The sequence below is a fragment of the Camelina sativa genome, chromosome 7 (genome assembly GCF_030686135.1).
Source record: "Camelina sativa cultivar CO46 ecotype springtype chromosome 7, ASM3068613v1".
Lineage (NCBI taxonomy): Eukaryota > Viridiplantae > Streptophyta > Magnoliopsida > Brassicales > Brassicaceae > Camelina > Camelina sativa.
Window position 1 is genome coordinate 25,074,685 of NC_141886.1, and position 19,177 is coordinate 25,093,861.

General features: G+C 38.1%; 3 protein-coding genes across 6 annotated transcripts; 2 read left to right on the plus strand and 1 right to left on the minus strand.

The window, feature by feature from the left end:
* Positions 1–9,064: 9,064 nt before the first annotated feature.
* On the plus strand, positions 9,065–9,733 carry LOC104702100 (CLAVATA3/ESR (CLE)-related protein 13-like). Its single transcript, XM_010417924.3, has one exon. The coding sequence runs from the start codon at positions 9,196–9,198 to the stop codon at positions 9,505–9,507; it is 312 nt and encodes a 103-aa protein (XP_010416226.1). The 5' UTR covers positions 9,065–9,195; the 3' UTR covers positions 9,508–9,733.
* A 1,634-nt stretch (positions 9,734–11,367) lies between these two features.
* On the plus strand, positions 11,368–14,787 carry LOC104702101 (uncharacterized). Its single transcript, XM_010417925.3, has 5 exons — positions 11,368–13,528; positions 13,627–13,774; positions 13,870–14,017; positions 14,109–14,327; positions 14,416–14,787. Exons 1-5 carry the CDS (start codon positions 11,872–11,874, stop codon positions 14,653–14,655), a joined length of 2,412 nt encoding a protein of 803 aa, XP_010416227.2. The 5' UTR covers positions 11,368–11,871; the 3' UTR covers positions 14,656–14,787.
* Positions 14,788–15,016: 229 nt separating this feature from the next.
* On the minus strand, positions 15,017–19,164 carry LOC104702102 (inorganic pyrophosphatase TTM1). 4 transcript variants are annotated; one of them, XM_010417927.3, is made up of 12 exons: positions 18,936–19,164; positions 18,164–18,540; positions 17,953–18,067; positions 17,512–17,707; positions 17,223–17,336; positions 16,930–17,103; positions 16,591–16,785; positions 16,381–16,503; positions 16,182–16,294; positions 15,939–16,062; positions 15,604–15,825; positions 15,017–15,374 (listed from the first exon to the last, which is right to left on the minus strand). In XM_010417927.3, the coding sequence occupies exons 2-12, from the start codon at positions 18,498–18,500 to the stop codon at positions 15,156–15,158; spliced, it is 1,932 nt and encodes a 643-aa protein (XP_010416229.2). In that variant the 5' UTR covers positions 18,501–18,540; positions 18,936–19,164; the 3' UTR covers positions 15,017–15,155. The 4 variants fall into 4 exon arrangements, with proteins under 4 accessions (XP_010416229.2, XP_010416228.2, XP_087315399.1 ...); XM_010417926.3 differs by having other exon boundaries at positions 15,939–16,101; XM_087459273.1 differs by having other exon boundaries at positions 18,164–18,821; positions 18,936–19,111.
* Between the last annotated feature and the right edge of the window lie 13 nt (positions 19,165–19,177).

Consider the following 19,177-nt stretch of genomic DNA (forward strand, 5'->3'; position numbering starts at 1 on the left):
ACAAGAATCAAGAAGACATGGCTCAAGCCATCCTAACAATGATCACAACTCAGTGTGTTCGATGAAGGGTTAAGTGTTGCTTATGCACTCTTTTTCCCTTGTCAAGTTTTCTCCCATTGGGTTTTCTTGACAAGGTTTTTAATGAGGCTTAAGTGACATTTTCAAGGCCCCTTTGTCACCTCATTTCGTGGTCCAAGGCCCATATCTTTTCCTTGGCACAATTTCTATCTTTTATGTTCAAATTTTACATTTAATGCTTTTGTAATTTCCTAGACATTTTGCATGAGCTTGCATAAGTGTGGGACTTGTGCATATACTTGCATGAGTTTGACTTTGTGCATGCTCTTGAATGTCTCTCCTCTCTCCCCTCTTCTCCTTCGTCGTCCTTCTCCTATTTAAACACCATGTATTTCTCATTTGCTACTCATCAAATATTTTATCAAAAACCTTCTTTTCTACTTGTTTGATCTGAGGAGTGTGTAATATCTTCTCAACTTGTTTACTTCTTAGTGTGTCATATCTAAGTTGTAATCAAGCATGTAGTCTAAGAGATCTCCATCTCTCTTAGAAGTACACTTAGTTCTTCCCCTTCAATCCGCTGCAATTCCACCTTTTCACCTTCTCCGCAATTCATCTCTTCATTCCGCTGCATCTTCAACCCATTCATCTTCATCATTTCGTTCATCCCTCTTCAAGACCTTGCAAAGTGTGTTCTTGGGAGTAGATCATCATCCAGAAGTCTATCATGTGGTATCAGAGCCAATTTGCAACCAGGTTTTGAAATTCCAATCGTCACTTTTTGTTTTTCCAGATTTTTTGTTCATCTTGCGAGAATTTTATTAAATGTTTCACTTTTTCAAAACTTACGAAATCAACTGTTGTCGAACCAGCAAGGAGTCTAGTATTTTTGAAAATTGATTACAGAATTTTTGGATTCGTTTTTATATTTTTCCAGTGGTGCTACATATCTCCTCGAAATTCTCGATGTGGTCCATCGGAATCTCAGCTGGGAGACCGTGAAATAGGTGCTACTTCACTAGAGAGATCATCTGTGGCTTGATCTCAAAATCTTATCTCTGGATGGTGGGAGGAACAATCGCCACTCGGTTGGTGTAGAACGCATGCGGGTTGTCCTTGTCCCCAATGGACGGTTGTGGCGGCGCGGCTCTTTCGTGTTGAGCACGGAGCAACTGCCCCAACTGTTGTCGAAGTTGCTGCAACTCGGCAGCCATATCCTCATTGTTTCTGTTGTCACCCATGTTGACGGATTGAAACTTTCTGTTCTTGCGGTTTGTTCTTTCTGCCAAAGAGAGCTCTGCGGCTGACAAAGCAACTAGTTCTTCGGTGTTGTTTCTTCTTGTAGATCTTCTTGACATGCACCTGAAACACACGCAAAGAAGAAGCAGAAAGACAAATCAGTAAGGTCTTAGTCTAGTAATTTCACCGAAAACCAAAGGTAAAAATTTGGTCCCCGGCAACGGCGCCAAAAACTTGATACACAGAGTTTTAAACCCTATTTTCCTACTGCAAGTGCACAGCAAAGAAGTAGTACTTAGGGGTCGAATCCCACGAAGACCAAGTTTTACTCTATGGTTCTATTGGTTCAATTTCAAGCTAAGACAATTCGAAGTTGGGTTCGTTTGGTAACAGTAACGCGATTAAAACGGTATAAAAAGGCAATAAGCAAAACATTCGATCAGAGATAATTCTCGGGAATTTCAGAGATAGCAACTAAACAACTATTTAGGGCATAGATTAAGTACCAGTCTAGAACTCAAACATAAATATAAACTGATCCATTGTCGTGGTATCAATAACTCTATCTGATCGATTCTGTGCGGAAACGCGGAGCACATGCTCAGACATCCGGAGCACATGCTCGGCGGTCCATAAACCCTAAACTGTCGTTTGAGCCCAGAATCGCAGACAAGCATTAAAGAACAGGAATGATAAGTTCACAAATCACCTACACATCAACTTTCGCAGGTCTAGGATAATTTGCCCACTAATGTCTTTTCTAGCAACCTATTACACTTTTGATGAATAGATAAACCTAGAATCATAGATTGGGTGATCAAATCAACCTAAGCATTAAGTCTAACAATAGTGCAGACAATCGATTATATAAAGCCCTATTTGTGTTCTGTTGCTAACCCATGAAACCTCTTTTGAAACCCCTAATCTAGCAAAGAAAACTACTCAGACATAGAGAATGAGTAACCAACATAGATGAGAAATTCAATAGCATAAAAATATAAAAATCACAAGGGTTCAGAATATGCTTCACAAGGTAGCCGCTCTTCTCCCTCTCACAAAAGCGTCGCTCAAAAACCAAAAGAAAAGGTATCTATCTCTCTCCTAAAAACCCTAGGTTAAATAGCATACAAGTAGAGAAAAATAAGGAAAGATCCAAATTCAAATCTTCCTATTAAAAAACGATCTCAGCCCTCTTTCTCTCACAAAGGATCGCCTAAAATAAGGGGAATTAGGCAGGGAATCGGCGCCTAGATGCTTGCCACGTGTCGTCATGAAACCGTAGAGTTGGGAGCATGTGCTCGGAAATCGGGAGCATGTGCTCGGAAATCGGGAGCATGTGCTCCTGGGTCTAAAATCAGCTTTTCTGTTCCAATTCAACTCCTTTCTGCTCCGATCGTTCATGCTGTTCCAATCCTTGCTTTTAGCTTCCTAGCCTCTTATTATAACCTGAAAAGGACTCAAACAACTACAAAACTATCAAATAAACGGGGTCAAAGTGAGTCAAAACCGTAACATATCAAGGACAATGGAAACAAGCAGAACAAGAAAAGGAGAATAAGGAGTTTGAAAGAAAAGATCAGTCCGGACCCAAGGAGGAACAGCTCAGAGACGGACTCGAGGAGAAACAACTTGGAGAAGGATCCAAGGAGAGACAGTTCATTGCTGAGGATGATGTTGCTATACCAACTGGACCTATGACTCTATCTCAAGCTAAGTGTGCTCTTTCTTTTATCCAATCTTATTTGGTGCTTGAAAAACTAACCCATTTGGAACCAGAGCAACCGAGTAGAATTAATTCCTTTTTACAGGTTCAGGAAGAAGAATCACTAGAAACAACACAGATGAGTTTTCCATTGATTAGTGATTTGGAGCAGATCAGCATTGTGCCAAACCCAGTCCCTATACCATATCTTTGTGACTACCCAAGAAAGCACTGTAAAGAAATTGATTTGGTTAGGATAGATCCTAATTATTTTGTGATGATTTCTGCTCAAGATGAAAAACGTTTTGGTTTAGAAAATGTAAAAGAATTTTGTGTTTCAAAATTTGTTTTTGACAAAATGATTCCAACTTTTGAAACTTTCGCTTTTAAAAAGTTCTTTAACCAAAAAAGTTTGTTGTTTGAAAAGTTTCTTGAATTTAACTATTCTTTGAGAGTTTCTTTGAGTAGCATTGTGATTCAGCCGTTTGGAACTAAAACTGAGCATGTAATGGCTAAACCTTTTTTGAGACATTTCTTTGAAAAAGAGTTTTGTGAGTTTAAACTGTTCAATGAGCTTTGCAAATTAACTGTGAAAGATCATGTTTTTTATTTCTCTATTTCAAGTATAATGCATTTGTTCTTTCCCATGATTGCTAAGAAAGAAACATGTTACATGAAGAAACAAAAATACTTTGGAGAAGAAACATGTTATGTTCAAAGCAAGGAGAAACCACCAGATATATGCCAACAAATTTTTATCATTTTGGAGTTAGAAGCTGGAAGTATCTCAGGAAAACTAGTTCGATCACCCAAGGATGCTTCATTCTAAAAATCTATTTTGATAACAATTACATGGATATCTATTTGATCTTTTTCATAGTGCCTAAACTGTTTCCTTTTGATGTAAGAGATCTTGTGTTCTTACTAGTTCAATCAATAAACTTGGAGCATGGAAAAGTAGTCAAAGTTTTGTCAACACTCAAAGATGAACCACCTGATGCAACATGTGTGCTCATACCAAACTGTCATAAGATAAGTATTTTTATTATCAAGGATATTTTTATCCAAGATCACACATATATGATTTGCTTGTCTTTGTCAAAAGAACCAAATACAGATTTGAGAGCAATCATGAAGCGAATAAGAAAAACTGAAAAGAAAGTGGGAGACAAACAATTTAAGCCACCTGATTTGGATCAAGATGAGCACCAAGATGTCAGCAGCTTCATACTGATCCAAGAAGAAGCCCCAGATCCACTTCCATTAACCATGATAAGCATCAATAATACCCAAGGCATTATCCAGCTAAGTAATTTCTTAACCCAATTTGTTTCTCATGATTTTAGAGATTTGATTATCAGTTTTTTGCATTCAGAAAACCATGGGAAAATGTTAGGTTTATTCAAAGAAAATTCTGAACATGACAAGGATAATGATTTGTATCAAGCTCATAATTGTACCATGACTATAATGACGCACTTGATCTTTGCCAAAGGTATTGACAATTTTGCAGGTACAAAAGAGGAGCCCCTAGATTTTGCAGTTCTTTCGTCCAGAGTCTTTGCAAGGACCGGAATTGGAAATATTTTGATGCATGATCATAAATCCAATGGTTGTTTTAGGATGATCTTTGAGGTTAGAGAACAACTAATGATACACTTGACGAGTACACAATTTCCAGCTGAAAAGGAGTCAAAACTAATGCCAATGATCGATCGACCGTTCAAACTGCTCAAATGGATCAACAACAACGCCTACCATCTCGATCGCCAAGGTAACTACAAAGTGAATGGCAGTTTCAATGTTTCTTATCTTCTTCCTTATTGTGCAGATAATTCGGATTTGAGGTCAAATCCTTTTCAAGTGGGTGAGGATGATGAGACCATGGACAGCTCAACTAAAGGACATGGACATGAGGAGCAGCTTGAACCAGAGGAAGCATTGGAGGAGCAGCTTGAACCAGAGGAAGCATTGGAAGAACAGCTTGTACCAGCGGAAGCATCAGAGGAAACATTGATCGTTCCGGCGGGTCCTGTAGCAAGATCAAAATCAAGGAGGTTCAACCAAACCATAAATGGTCTAATTAGAGAGCTGTACAAGAAGCAAGAATACATGGCTCAAGCCATCCTAACAATGATCACAGCTCAGTGTGTTCGATGAAGGGTTAAGTGTTGCTTATGCACTCTTTTTCCCTTGTCAAGTTTTGTCTCATTGGGTTTTCTTGACAAGGTTTTTAATGAGGCTTAAGTGACATTTTCAAGGCCCCTTTGTCACCCCATTTCGTGGTCCAAGGCCCATATCTTTTCCTTGGCACAATTTCTATCTTTTATGTTCAAACTTTACATTTAATGCTTTTCTAATTTCCTAGACATTTTGCATGAGCTTGCATAAGTGTGGGACTTGTGCATATTCTTGCATGAGTTTGACCTTGTGCATGCTCTTGCATGTCTCTCCTCTCTCCCCTCTTCTCCTTCGTCCTCCCTCTCTTATTTAAACACCATATATTTCTCATTTGCTACTCATCAAACATTTTATCAAAAACCTTTTTTTCTACTTGTTTGATCTGAGGAGTGTGTAATATCTTCTCAACTTGTTTACTTCTTAGTGTGTCATATCTAAGTTGTAATCAAGCCTGTAGTCTAAGAGATCTTCATCTCTCTTAGAAGTACGCTTCGTTCTTTCCCTTCAATCCGCTGCAATTCCACTTCTTCACCTTCTCCGCAGTTCATCTCTTCATTCCGCTGCATCTTCAACTCATTCATCTTCATCATTTCGTTCATCCCTCTTCAAGACCTTGCAAAGTGTGTTATTGGGAGTAGATCATCATCCATGAGTCTATCAGGTGTACCATCTGGTTTTACTGTATAATCTAGGTTTGGTGTACAATATGCGTTTGGTGTACCATCTAGGTCTGGTATACCATCTGAGTCTTCTTGTGTACTATTTGAGTCTGGTGTACCATCTGAATCGGGTGTATCATCTGAGTCTAGTGTACCATCTGGCTTTGGTTTACCATCTGGGTCTAGTGTACCATATGAAACTGGTGTACCATCTGAATCTTATGTTCCATATGGGTCTGGTGTATCATTTAGGTCTAGTGTATTATCTGAGTCAAGTATATCATCTATTGCTGGTGTACCATCTAGGTCTAGTGTACCATCTGGGTCTAGTGTAATATATGGGTCTGGTGTACTGTCTGAATCTAGTGTACCATCTGGGTCTAGTATACTATCTAGGTTTGGTGTACCATCTGAGTTTACCATTTGGGTTTGGTTTACCATCCAAGTTTGATGTACCATCTAATTAAATTCTCAAAATTAAATCCTACACACTAAATACTAAACCCTAACCTTTGAAAATTATATCCTAAATGTAAAGTAGAGAACCCAAATATTAAAAAAAAAATCTAAATATTAATTTAAAATATTGTAATGTGTAAAATACTTTTTTTTTGGTGTACCATCTGGGTTGAGTATACCATTGGGTTTAGTGTACTATTTGAGTTTGGTGTACATTTGGGTTTGGTGTATTATCTATTTAAATTTTCAAAATTAAAGCATACATTCTAAATACTAAACTCTATCCATTCAAAACTATATCCGAAATGTAAAATATGGAATCCAAACCTAAAAGAAATTTTAAAAGTTAATTAAAAATATTTTAATGTGTCAAATAATGTTATTTTCATGTACCATTTAGATTTAGTGTACCTTCTGAATTTGATGTATTATGTGGATGGATCTACCTCTTACAATTGTCGAAGGTATGCCCTCGTGTATTTTAATTTAGTTATACTATTTTTGGGATGTCATAACTTAGTTTTCTGACGGTGAAGGTTCATAACTTGATATTGAGTTCTGGCCGATCACATGCTTTTCCTAGAAGCTTTCCTTGTTCTTGAAGCTGTTTGAAAAACTTCTGGTGGTTGCATAGCTTTTCAAGGGCTGCCAGAGAAATTTGATATATTTCTCCAAGTGAAGCTTGGTTGAGAGACATATTCTTGAGAGACAATATCTTTGACGTTTCATTTCCAAGTGGTTCTGGAAGTGAATTCAGGTACGCCTGCTTGAGGTTGACGTCATCTATCCCATTCAGGGCATAGAATCTCTTTGACATTCGCTCATAATGTCTTTCAAGATACTTCCTCTTGAAGGAGCAGCATCTCATGCTAAGGTACTCTTCTCTGGTTTGGATAGTATAATGATCCCATGTGCCGAGAAATTCATTGTGGATGTGTCCCACTAAGGCATCGATTGTTGGAGATTGTCGGATTTGTAATTGTCGATATTGGCCTAAGCTTATCCACCATTGCCTGAGACGTCCTTGGAATTTAGCCACCAGTTTATCAATCGATGTAGGCAAAATGGCTCATGGGTTGAGTTGTTGTTCTGTTAGCCATGCATGCATCTCATATACTTTGTCGCGCCATTTTGAAGGGGGAATATCATCAAAAGAAAAACCCTTATGTGGTTCTGTATTAAACCGCAGATTTCCTTCTGTCTGATTTCGTCCAGTTTCTTGAGTTTCTTCATATACGTTTCCATCTTCACTTTCTACGTCTTCTTCAACCACAGCCGGTGAGACTATCATAAAAGGTGGGATTATGACCTTATCATTTTCATCTTTTATTGGCGTCTTTTTCATTATAGTTTCTTGAGAAAAACTTTTTTCTCGTTTTGCAACCTTCTCAAGAAAGACAGTGATTGGATTTTTATGACATCCAAGTTATGACATCCCAAAAATAGTATAACTAAATTAAAATACACGAGGGCATACTACTTGGTGATGTCAACCCATGTCTAAATATTCAAGTGATTATTTTGGTACTTGTGTTTGTGTACCGTCTAATAATATGGAATAGCAACTATTTTATGTACACATACGCATCGATGTTCGAGTATATACTGTATATTTTATTAATATACGCGTGTGAACAGTGACAAAAATGCATAGGTTGTGGATTAATTTTCGCTAGATGCTTTTGTTTTTGTCTCATCAATACATGAAGTAATGAGCCCGTCCTACGATCTTCCGGTTATAAAAGAAACTTACTGACTATGCGCAACAAGACAATAAACATATCTTGCTTGACCAAAAAAAAAAAAAAAAAAAAAGACAATAAACATATCTAAAACCACCATTTCGTAATTCCTAATTTCTTTTATATTTTGCAATCGGTTTTGCTATTTTATAAGTAAAGGTAAGTAGCTCGTTAATGAGACAAATTTGTTTGTTTTGTTCATATTAAACAAAAACATCAATCATTCAATGTGCTAACAAAAAAAAACTTAATATAAATTTTATTATGCAGTTTAAATTGATGTTCCACTCTCTTTGTATCTTGTTAATTAAGCTTATATTAACAAAGAGAGTGGAACATAAATTTAAATTGCATAAAACTTAATATTTTATAATATTTAGTTTTTTAAAAGTTTTAATATTTATAATATTTAACTTTTTAAAAGTTTTAATATTTATCATATTTTAAAGTTTTAATATTTATAATATTTAAATTTTTAAAAGTTTATCATATTTAACTTTTTTTTTAAAATAAAAAACCGGAATAAACCAAATAAAAGTTTTTTAATTTTGAATGTCTGATAAATCAACTTTCTACTCTTTTGTATTTTGAATCATTTTGGTCTTTTTTATAGTATGACTCTGAACCATTGTCCAATTTTTTTAGGCGATGTGGGATATTGTACCCAAATTTTTTTATTCATTATTGAGTAAGATGTGTCTGTTTTTAAAAATTTGTATTACATCATATGTAGGAAAAAATCACAATTTTTATTAAATAAATATATTATACAATAATTCAAGATACTTTTAATATATATTGAAATAAAAATGAAAGAGAATCATATATTTATGTTTGAATGATGTAGACAGATTTCCTTATTTTTATAAATCTTACCTATAATTAATATTAAAAATTTTAGTAAGTATTAAAGTTAATGCATTGAATGATAATTGTTTCCAAAATAATTTTTTTTTGTCAAAAATTGCTGCAAAAATACTACTATATATGAAAGATTTGACTTTAAATGAACTACAAATTTAATGAGCCCTCTTCTTCCTTCAACGCAAAGGAAGTTTCTTCGTTGGAAAACGGTGTCTTCAATTCACATCTCTCTCCCTCTTTCTCTGTACATAACATACGTATAAGTGTATATATATTAAAACTATATTTCCTCTGTACCCTTCGATGGTCCTATGATCTTTAATTAATCTCCATGGCCGAAAGTAAAGTCTCACGTGTCTTAGGGTTTCTTTTATGGGTCTCTCTTCTTCTCTTCGTCTCTAAAGGGTTATTTGTTAGTTTCAGCTCTATATCTTCTCCGGTTATTACCTCAACGCCCTTTTACTACCGGCCGGGAACAAGAGCTTTGGCGACGAAAGAGTTTGACTTCACACCGTTCTTGAAAGATCTTCAACGGAGTAATCATCATCGGAAAGTATCTCCCCCAGGAGGATCAGAGATCGACCCGAGATATGGAGTTGAGAAACGGCTCGTCCCATCTGGTCCAAACCCTTTGCACCACTGATTGTCTTCTTATTTTTTCCTTTTCATTATTCTTTTCCTCACAAAGATATAGTAAAACACGTATATTAATTACTAGAAGATTAAGTTATAGTACGAAAGCTAATATTCTTTCTTGGCACGTATATGTTCTTGAATGATTTAATTTTTTCTTTCTTTTGTCATGTGAAGTTTTTTTTAACTATTTATGTAAATGTGTAATGATGAAATTTAGTCATCTTTATTTTTTATTTTATTTTTGTGGTTTTATATTATAACTGAACAGATTACAATCAATCTGTTGAATACAAAAAAAGGTGAAAACATAGAAATCATCTAAACTAAGCCCAAACAAGGGAAACTTAAGCCGGCATGAAACATACTTCCGGAAACTAGGATGAGTAGAAGAACATAAACAAAAGCCAAAACCTATGGTAAAAGTTTACAAAGGGAAAGAGAAAAGGATCAAAGATCAAAAACTGCCCAACTGAAACAGAGCGAATTCCACTAAGCTTTCCCAAAGAACCTGTTAGCGCCGGAGAGTACCAAGAAGACCGGAAGCACTAGGAGAGCACACCGTAGTAAGGCCATCATCAAACCGGCAGGAACGAAAGCAGAAATCATACCATCACAGAGAAACAGAAACTACAACCACCATAACAAACCAGAATCCCATGGAGGGCGATTCAAACTAGGAGCAAAGGAGAACCTTGCGAATCGACCTGAGACAAATCAAAGAAGACCAGCAGCTCTTACACGCGGACCCTAGTCGATCCAGCTTCAGACATCTACAGACCCAAAATTGGTAACCTCCTCGCAAGAGAAGAGCTGAAGGACGATTCCACTGCTATTGTCAAGAACTCCACTCCAAGACTCCAAAAAGCCACAGAGGAGAGCTAGTAGATGACTAGCAACAAAAAAAACATCCGAATGACAAGCACAAGGAGCGATACCTAGCTCAAACGCCAACCTAACTGACCAACAAACCCAACCTAGCAGAAGATCTCCGAACCACTTCAAACCCTTAACCAGAGAAGGCAGACTTGCGAAGATAACACAAACCACAACTCGAAGCAAACTAAAACCTTCGGTGAAAGCCACAACGACACTAAAGCCAACATAGCCTTGTTGAAAAACCCGCAAACTGGAGAAGGGAGAGACGAGAGAGATACAATACCAGACCAAGAGACGACACGCGTTCGTCTCCTTCAAGCCACTAGCGATGAGAGCACCACCAGATCTGAGCCACAACCTAGATTGATCCGTTAAGAAACGGATCCGTCTCTAACCACATCCAGCTCTCACCGCCGATGGCTTCCCCTTCTACAGCCGTTCTTCGCTTCGCTTCAAAGAGGGTTATGACGACAAGACCGCTACAACTCCGAACGCAACAGATCTAAACCAAACAGACCAAGGAAAGACAAAGACTAAAGACTAAAGACCAAGCTTAAAACAAGGTTCTACATCCTCCCACAGCTCCGGCAAGGAGCACGGCAGCTATAGAGAGCAGATCGAAAAACTAAAAGATTTGTCGCGGCGGCTGGACTAGAGAGAGAATTTTAGGGCGAACCCGATTGGATTTGTTTATTTATGTCATTGAATTTAGTCATCTTTTTACATATTTGTTGTTTACTTAATTATTAATTGGAGACTAGGTTGTAATAATAATAAAACATCATGTTACATTTGACATTTGTACACATTTATTTTGACTTGACATTAACAAACGCTGAGTTAATTTAAGGGAAAGAGATTGGCTTCGTAGAGGTGAATCTGGTGGAGATCGATATTAATAACGTCACATGAAGCGTTGACTTAATGAATTGCCGTTTCCATATTTTGTGCAAACTTTTCTCCAAGACAACGATGAAATGACTTCGTTCATGTGCTTCTCATTTCGCAAACTACAAACTACACTTCATTTATTATGTTCTCACTGAAGTTGAAACGAGACATTTATTAATCGCTGTAATAATAACAAAGAGACATTTAACAATCGGTTTACTTCCAACCATGCGGTTTTATCTCCGGTTTTCTGGTTATTTGGTTAATCCTTAACCACAATCAAATCTTGCAAGTATCCGTCTCGGCTGCGTTAGCCAAGTCCTCTTCTCTTCAATTTTCTTATTGTATGGAAAATTTTGCAGAACGTTTGCTGGGGGTTTTGTGAATAATTGAAGCTATTGTTCGATCTCTTCGCTTGTTAATCTTGGTTTGCGTATTTTGAAGAGTCAATTTGATGATTTTTTGCCGAAATTTTCCTTCTTTCACTATTATCTCAGCGAGAAATTTTCTGGGTTTTTCAATTTTGAATCAAACCCTTTAATCTGTTGTGGTGATAGGGCTCATACTTGATGAGAATCTACTGAATCAGTCGTAGTTAAGAGAGATGGCGAGAAAAGCTAACAATAGTTTTTTTCTCGAAGAGTGGTTAAGGACAGTGAGTGGAGGAACTAGCGTCTCTGGTGACTTAGTGAAGCAAAGCCCTGCTCCATCCGCGAGGTCAATTATTCAAGCATGGTCTGAGATTCGCGAATCTCTTCAAAACCAGAACTTTGATACACGTTACCTTCAAGCTTTGAGAGCTTTGTTTAGCTCTGAGTCCACTATCCATGTTGCGGATCCCCAAGCAAAGCTTCTTATTTCTATACTAGCTTTACGCGATGTATCTCTTCCGTCTGAGTCTTACACACTTGCTCTTAGATTACTCTATGTGTGGATTAGGAAAGCGTTTCGACCGTCTCAAGCTCTTGTTGGTTCTGCGGTTCAGGCCATTCGTGGTGTTGTTGATGATAGGCGTGATATCCAAGCAGCGTTTGTAGCGCAGAGCGTTTTGGTCTCTGGTGCGTTTGCGTGTGTTCCTTCTCTGTCAGGAGACTTGAAAGTCTTATGCTTGGAATTGCTATGCAGGCTTTTGGAAGAAGAGTTCTCATTCGTTGGATCTCAAGAAGAACTTGTCCCTGTAGTGCTCGCAGGAATTGGGTATGCTTTATCTTCTTCGTTGGATGTTCATTACGTCAGACTATTGGATTTCTTGTTTGGCATTTGGTTAGAAGGTGAGGGTCCTCGTGGTAGCGTCACTTATGGTCTGATGATTCTTCATTTGATCGAGTGGGTTGTGTCAAGTTACATGAGGTCTAATTATGTCAACAAGATCTCTCTTTTTACAAACGAGGTACTAGAGACTTCCAAGGAAAAGTATACTGTTCTTGCTGTCTTCATGGCGGCAGCTGGGGTACTGAGAGCTTCCTCGGCAGGATTCAGTCGTGGTGCACTGAGTTTTGAGATTTCTAAACTAAGAAATTCAGCTGAGAAGCGAGTAGAATTTGTAGCTCAACTTATAGTTTCTAATGTTAATGTTACACTGCCAGCTACTCAGAGAGAAAGTCCCCTATTGAAGTACTTTGCTATAGCATTGGCTCGATGTGGGCCTGTTTCTTCCTCTGCTCCTCTGCTTTTGTGTCTCGCTTCTGCATTGATAACTCAGGTATTTCCTTCAGGCCAGATATATGATTCATTTTGCAAAGCTTTTGGCAAAGATCCTATTGGACCAAGACTCATTTGGGTCAGGGAGCATCTTTCTGACGTTCTCTTCAAGGAATCAGGGGCCATAACTGGGGCTTTCTGCAATCAATATTCATCAGCAAGTGAAGAGAATAAGTATATTGTGGAGAACATGATTTGGGATTTCTGTCAAAATCTCTACTTACAGCACCGTCAAATTGCTCTGTTACTTCGTGGTATAGAAGATACATTGCTTGGAGACATAGAGGAAATTGCGGAATCATCTTTTCTTATGGTTGTCGTCTTTGCGCTAGCTGTTACGAAACAATGGCTAAAACCAATAGTGTCTAAAGAAAGAAAGATGGAGACATCAGTCAAAATATTAGTATCGTTCTCCTGTGTAGAGTATTTCAGGCATATTCGTTTACCTGAATACATGGAGACAATTAGAGAGGTGATTTCATGTGCCCAGGAGAATGATGCTGCTTGTGTATCATTTGTAGAGTCCGTTCCTGCCTATGATAGCTTGACTAATCCGAAAGGTTTGAGAAATCAATTGTTTCTGCAATTTCCATATTCATAATTTTCTGTAGGCTGGCACATTAGTAAGATTTGGAATAATTTTTTGTTCTTTCTGCAGACTTGTTTACACAGCGGATAGAATATGAATGGTCAAGAGATGATGTGCAGACATCTCGAATATTGTTTTATCTTCGCGTAATCCCAACTTGCATTGGACGGTTATCTGCTTCTGCCTTCAGGAGAGTTGTTGCATCAACCATGTTTTTGTATCCTACGGAAAAGATCGATCGATATGTCTTTTACCCTGTTATGTTTAACTACGAGTACCATCTTTTTTATTCCTTAACAATCCTGTGGCTAGATATATTGGACATCCTAACAGAAAAGTGGCGCGAGCATCTCATACTTTATTGGTGGCATTTCTCTCTTCAGCGAGAGAGTCAGAGGAGGACGAAAGAAACCAACTCAAAGAACACCTTATTTTCTATTACATGCAACGATCTTTGGAGGTACCTAAGAAAACCGAAAATTGGATGCAATGTAGCTCTTTTCTGTTTATTCATCGTCAATAATAATTTTGATTCGTTGTAATAACTGCAGGTTTATCCTGAGATCACACCTTTTGAAGGCTTAGCTTCAGGCGTTGCAACCTTGGTCCGGCATCTACCTGCAGGAAGTCCTGCTATATTTTATTCTATTCATAGCCTTGTTGAGAAGGCTTCTACATTTAGCTCTGATTCACTGAAAGGAAGAAAGTCTGATCCTGGTAATCAGATATTTGAGCTGCTTTTGCGACTTGTCTCTTTGGTTGATATACAAGTAAGTTTCTTCCAATTATTTGGGCTACAGAGCATGACTTATGTGCTCAGATGCTAATACTATGTGTTTACATACTTTTGGGGTTCAGGTGTTGCCATATCTGATGAAGTCATTGGCACAGCTAATAATAAAATTACCGAAAGAAAGACAGAACATGGTGCTTGGTGAATTGTATGGTCAAGTGGCTGAGTCAGACGATGTGATTCGCAAGCCATCTTTGGTATCTTGGCTACAGTCACTGAACTACTTATGTTATAATAACCTTGCTGAAGGCTCAGCTTCTGGCTCAACGATAGACACTTCGAACCAGCTGGCTGCTCGGCTCTAGGGATCTACTCATAGGCTCATAGTTTTCAAACATGTGAAATAGAATAAAGTTTGTATGAAGTATACCATGGAATTATGCTATAAGACATTATTATAGTATATTATGATATTATCAAGTTAGCTGTTAGCACAATCTATTATCAAGTTATCTACCCATCTGGTCTTAACAAAGCCTGCGAAAGGAGAACTAAGCTCAAACATTCACGAGAAACTGAAGGCAGACTATGATCAAGTTGCTGAAGATGTCAAAGAACTTGCTTCGTCTCCTGTGTATTAGGATTACATAAGGACTTACTACGGCCTCATGTTTCGTTGTGGACTCCAGTTACTTCCACGAGAAAAAGTCTTTCTAAACGGTAATGTAAACCGAATCAGTCTTTTATTCTTACATTGTCAAGACTGAATTTGTCCAGTGTGTATCCCAAACCATGTTATTTACATCATTGCAACTATTTCAAAAAGCCTGGGTTTTCACAGTAAAGTAAGCAACTGTTACAGCAACTATTTTAGACGACTGTAGGCAAAAATGCCAACGCAGCCAATGGCCAAACCAAGAAGAATAGTTACAGTAGAAGATCCGAGGTTTTGTGTTGTGCTGTTTGTTCTGTTGCTGTCGAGTCTCTCTATGCGAGTCCTTTCTCCAACATACTCCCGAAGAAGATTGCTCAGGGTGTCCATTTGATGCATTATCTGACGCTGTCCACGAGCAACAAGTACGACCTGTTCCAAATGACGAAAAGTCAATAAAATCATGAAGAAAAAATGAATATTTCGCAAATCGTGAGCTAAGATCTCTATATCTCTAGCTTATTATTCATGGATAGACCCTTCCATTGTCTCAGTTGAGTCTAAAGCTCTCTCTGATGCTCTGTTGTTGTCTATTGGAGTATAGCAATTAATAGAGAGCTGACTGTATGTAATTCTGATTATGGAGAGTTTGTAAACATACCTCTTCCATCAGAGGAGATTCCCTTACGAGCTGAGATGCGGATGAGGACAGCGGTAAGACAGACCCATTACCGTCTTCAATCGGTAAAGCCAAGTTATGTTGACTACATGAAGCCGCTATCCTGTTCGGGATCTTGGAATTCAACTCTTCAATGCGGGATGTGAATTCATCCATCCTCTCGTTCAGTGTTGATATCTGGTCCGAAAGCTGAGTGATAAAACCCTATAGAACACCGTATGTTCAGTGATTTAATGGTAAGCCAACTATCAATTTGCAACAACAGAACCAAAGATTTTGAAAGATCTCAGGAAACAATAACAGAGAGACCGCTTTACCTGATTTGGAAGAGTGGCCGGTGAAGCAGGGGCTCTGGCATCTAACATTCTGTTGTTAACAGCAAGTCTTGTCAAGTTAGGCAAGACTTTGTGTCTTGGGTTTGTGTAAGACTTTGATACACCGCTGTTAAAACGTGCATCACTACACAAGTCAGAGGATTCCCTGACCATATGGTGTCTTTATTCTTAGATTCTGTCTTTATCCCAACTTTAGCCAATCAAGGAGAAGAGATTAGAAGATACCCGTGGAGATACTTCAGTCTACTATCAACAGAAGCTCTTGAGAGGGCTTCTTTAGGGCTAGAAACTGTATCATCATCTAAGCTAAGTTTTGTCTTCAAGTCATCTGGTAAAGCCTGAAAACATGACCAGGGAAACCGGACATATAAACCATCATGACATATAATCAACTGGATCTGTGTGCGATAAACACAACACATACCAAAACATCATTTACAAGCCTCTCCAGCTGTATCTGTTCAATATATGTATGTGGAACATATGAACCTTCCAATCCAAGTTGGTCTGCCACATTTTTGACGAAGGACCGGTCTTTACCTTGTACCTTCATAAACGAGTTGATAAAAATTGTCAACTTATCACCCCAAACAGAGTGTAAACTTTTATGGAGAGCAAGAGAAGTAAATATTACCTGAACATATGTCCGATTCAGTTGCTCCAACCAATCAGTTTTCACAATTACCTTGTCATCATCAAAGATATGACTTTTTCTTTTCAAGATTGTTGCAATGGTATAGCCCAGTGCCATTAATCCTCCGAGAAGACGAACGCTGACTTCAAAAGTTATTCTGGGTGATATGATAAATGGACGATCTGTAACCCACTCCTGAAAACAATACATAGAACGGTAAATGTAATCATTCATCAATTCAACACGCAACACCCATTCGTTCAGCTTACATATGACACTAAACTCTGCCCATGAGTTCCTAAAATGTGTTTATACAGAAGAAACAGGTATTGGCCAAACCTCAAACATGAGATTGTATTTTCCATCCCGGTTCCTCATTCTAAGGTATGATTGGCATGCTTCAGGATCCTCGCCTGGTGGTAGCAGATATATGTCATAAGTTTCCTCAGTACGTTCCTTAAAATCTTTAGACAGAGCTGCCTTCATTTGTTCAGGTGTTACATCCTTCGTTGACTACAATAAGATAACAAAACTCACTCAACACCGGGAAGGTATCGCTGTTACAATACAGCTAGTCACAGATTATATGAAACGCCAACATACTCCACTTTGAACAATATTAATTCTGTAACCTTTAAAATATATGTTGGGTTCTGAAAGCCACTGAAGGGGTTAAATTTGTTAAGGATCTTAATCTGAGCCGTCTTCAGATCAGGTTCAATAAACGCCTTGTACATAGGATAAACCTGGTTGGAGAAAAAGACATAAGCAAACTTTTACTGTCTTAAAACTCAAAATAAACAGTATAATTCATCATTCATGTTCTATTCATATTTGAAGCGACTTTAAACAGCAGGCATGACAGCAAGGGTGATAAATCAGAGCTTAAAAATAAAAGATAGCAAAGATTAGCGTGAAAACCGTCTCAGATATCTGATGTATGATTTCTTCAGGTTCCTGGCCAGCACGTTGAATGTCCCGCAAAACACGCTTGACAAGATCAAAATGCACTCCACCAGTGACAGAGACACGAAGATCTAGCAAAGGCCGTAGCTTCTCACTCAAAGCGTATATGCCTTCAAGAATAACAATGCGAGAGCTAGGGACCTCAAGTGTTCTATACAAATCACGAAAGAAACTGATAAGCCATTGCAGATGAGTAGCTCTGATCAACTAACATATAAATCAATTGTTCCCCTAAAATATGTGAAGGAATCTGTATAACAAGGGAAACTATTAACGTTTAAATGAAAACAATGAAATAAGTATAATCACTTTGTCCATCAGGCATCATCATCATAACATGTCGTATGTCCACAATTTTTCAACGGTAGTATATGCACCAACGAGGAAGATCGGTACCTGTAACCAATTCGGGAACTTGACTTGAAGTCATATATTGGAACCTGAACAGGTTTGCCATCCCTTAGGCCATGTATATTGTCAAGAAGTGTATCATAGTCAGTCAACCGTGGGTCTGCAACCAGAATCGCAAAACATTTTTCAGATTCTATACATAAGAAAAAATGACTGAATCAAGCCTAAGGGTGTAACATAGAGAGGTGGTGCATACCATCAAAGTTTCCATCGATCACACGAGAACCATCATTATAGTTGTCCATGTTTATGATAGCAATACTAGGCATGAAATTGAGAATTTTCTCAGTGAAAATGGTTTTGCCAGCTCCAGAAGGACCAGCTAACCCAACCAAAATGAGTCCATCGTTCTTCTGAGCCAATAATTGGCAAGCACGAATAACAGCGTAGAAACCTTTTTCAAAAGACAATGGATCCTCAATTGGAACAATCTCATATCTTCCAGAGTCCTTTCTTTTGATAAGCTGAACCTGATCCCGCAGCAAACCATGCCGTCGGCGAGGTGACAGAGCAACAGAAGTATCGAGCGCCATTTCCTCCCCAAAAGTTGCAATGAAGAAGAGAATCTGGAAGCTACGAATTGCAGACAAAGACAAGATTTTTACATAACAATAAAACACGAGCAGACATTTCAATCAATTTAACAGACGCTTGGGGAAAAATCATAGACATGCGTGATAAAAGAAACTCCAAAAATGCAAAATCTTGAGCTTCAACATGAATTCAAGAGCCACTTGGTTCATGCGATCAACAAGACAAGCGAATCAAACCAAGACTCTCAGTAGATAACATCTCGAATCTGATCGTAAGCAAAGGAATCAAAGTTTTTGAGCTTCAACATGACTTCAAGAACACTTGGTTCATGCGATCAACAAGAAAAGCGAATCGAACAAAGACTCTCAGCAGATAAAGAATCTGATCGTAAACAAAGGAATCGAAGAGCAATCAAAGTTTCAGTTTTCACATACCGGAAGAAGAGTCAAATCAGGGATTAAACGTCGCCGGAGATTATTTCCGAATTCTCCGGAACCCAGAAGCACGACAACAAGAATATAGTTGGAGATATTTTTCGAAGCAGTCAATGAGAGAGAGTAAGAAAGATGATGGAAACAACAAGACGGAAGTTTATAGACAAACTAGCGATGCTGACGCCCAGAAGAAATCACTAAGACTAGAGAGATCAAACAGTAAAACCATACCAGATTCATTC

What these genes read in the sequence shown, in the direction of transcription:
- LOC104702100 (XM_010417924.3), top strand. Translation starts at nt 9,196, where the DNA reads ATGGCCGAAAGTAAAGTCTCACGTGTCTTAGGGTTTCTTTTATGGGTC.
- LOC104702101 (XM_010417925.3), top strand. Translation starts at nt 11,872, where the DNA reads ATGGCGAGAAAAGCTAACAATAGTTTTTTTCTCGAAGAGTGGTTAAGG. An exon ending in ACATGCAACGATCTTTGGAG is followed by an intron (nt 14,018 to 14,108) that starts GTACCTAAGAAA and finishes TAATAACTGCAG; the next exon opens with GTTTATCCTGAGATCACACC. An exon ending in TCTCTTTGGTTGATATACAA is followed by an intron (nt 14,328 to 14,415) that starts GTAAGTTTCTTC and finishes TTTGGGGTTCAG; the next exon opens with GTGTTGCCATATCTGATGAA.
- LOC104702102 (XM_010417926.3), bottom strand. Translation starts at nt 18,500, where the DNA reads ATGGCGCTCGATACTTCTGTTGCTCTGTCACCTCGCCGACGGCATGGT. An exon ending in CGGCCACTCTTCCAAATCAG is followed by an intron (nt 15,826 to 15,938) that starts GTAAAGCGGTCT and finishes GGTGTTCTATAG; the next exon opens with GGTTTTATCACTCAGCTTTC. An exon ending in AATCTCCTCTGATGGAAGAG is followed by an intron (nt 15,375 to 15,603) that starts GTATGTTTACAA and finishes CATTTGGAACAG; the next exon opens with GTCGTACTTGTTGCTCGTGG.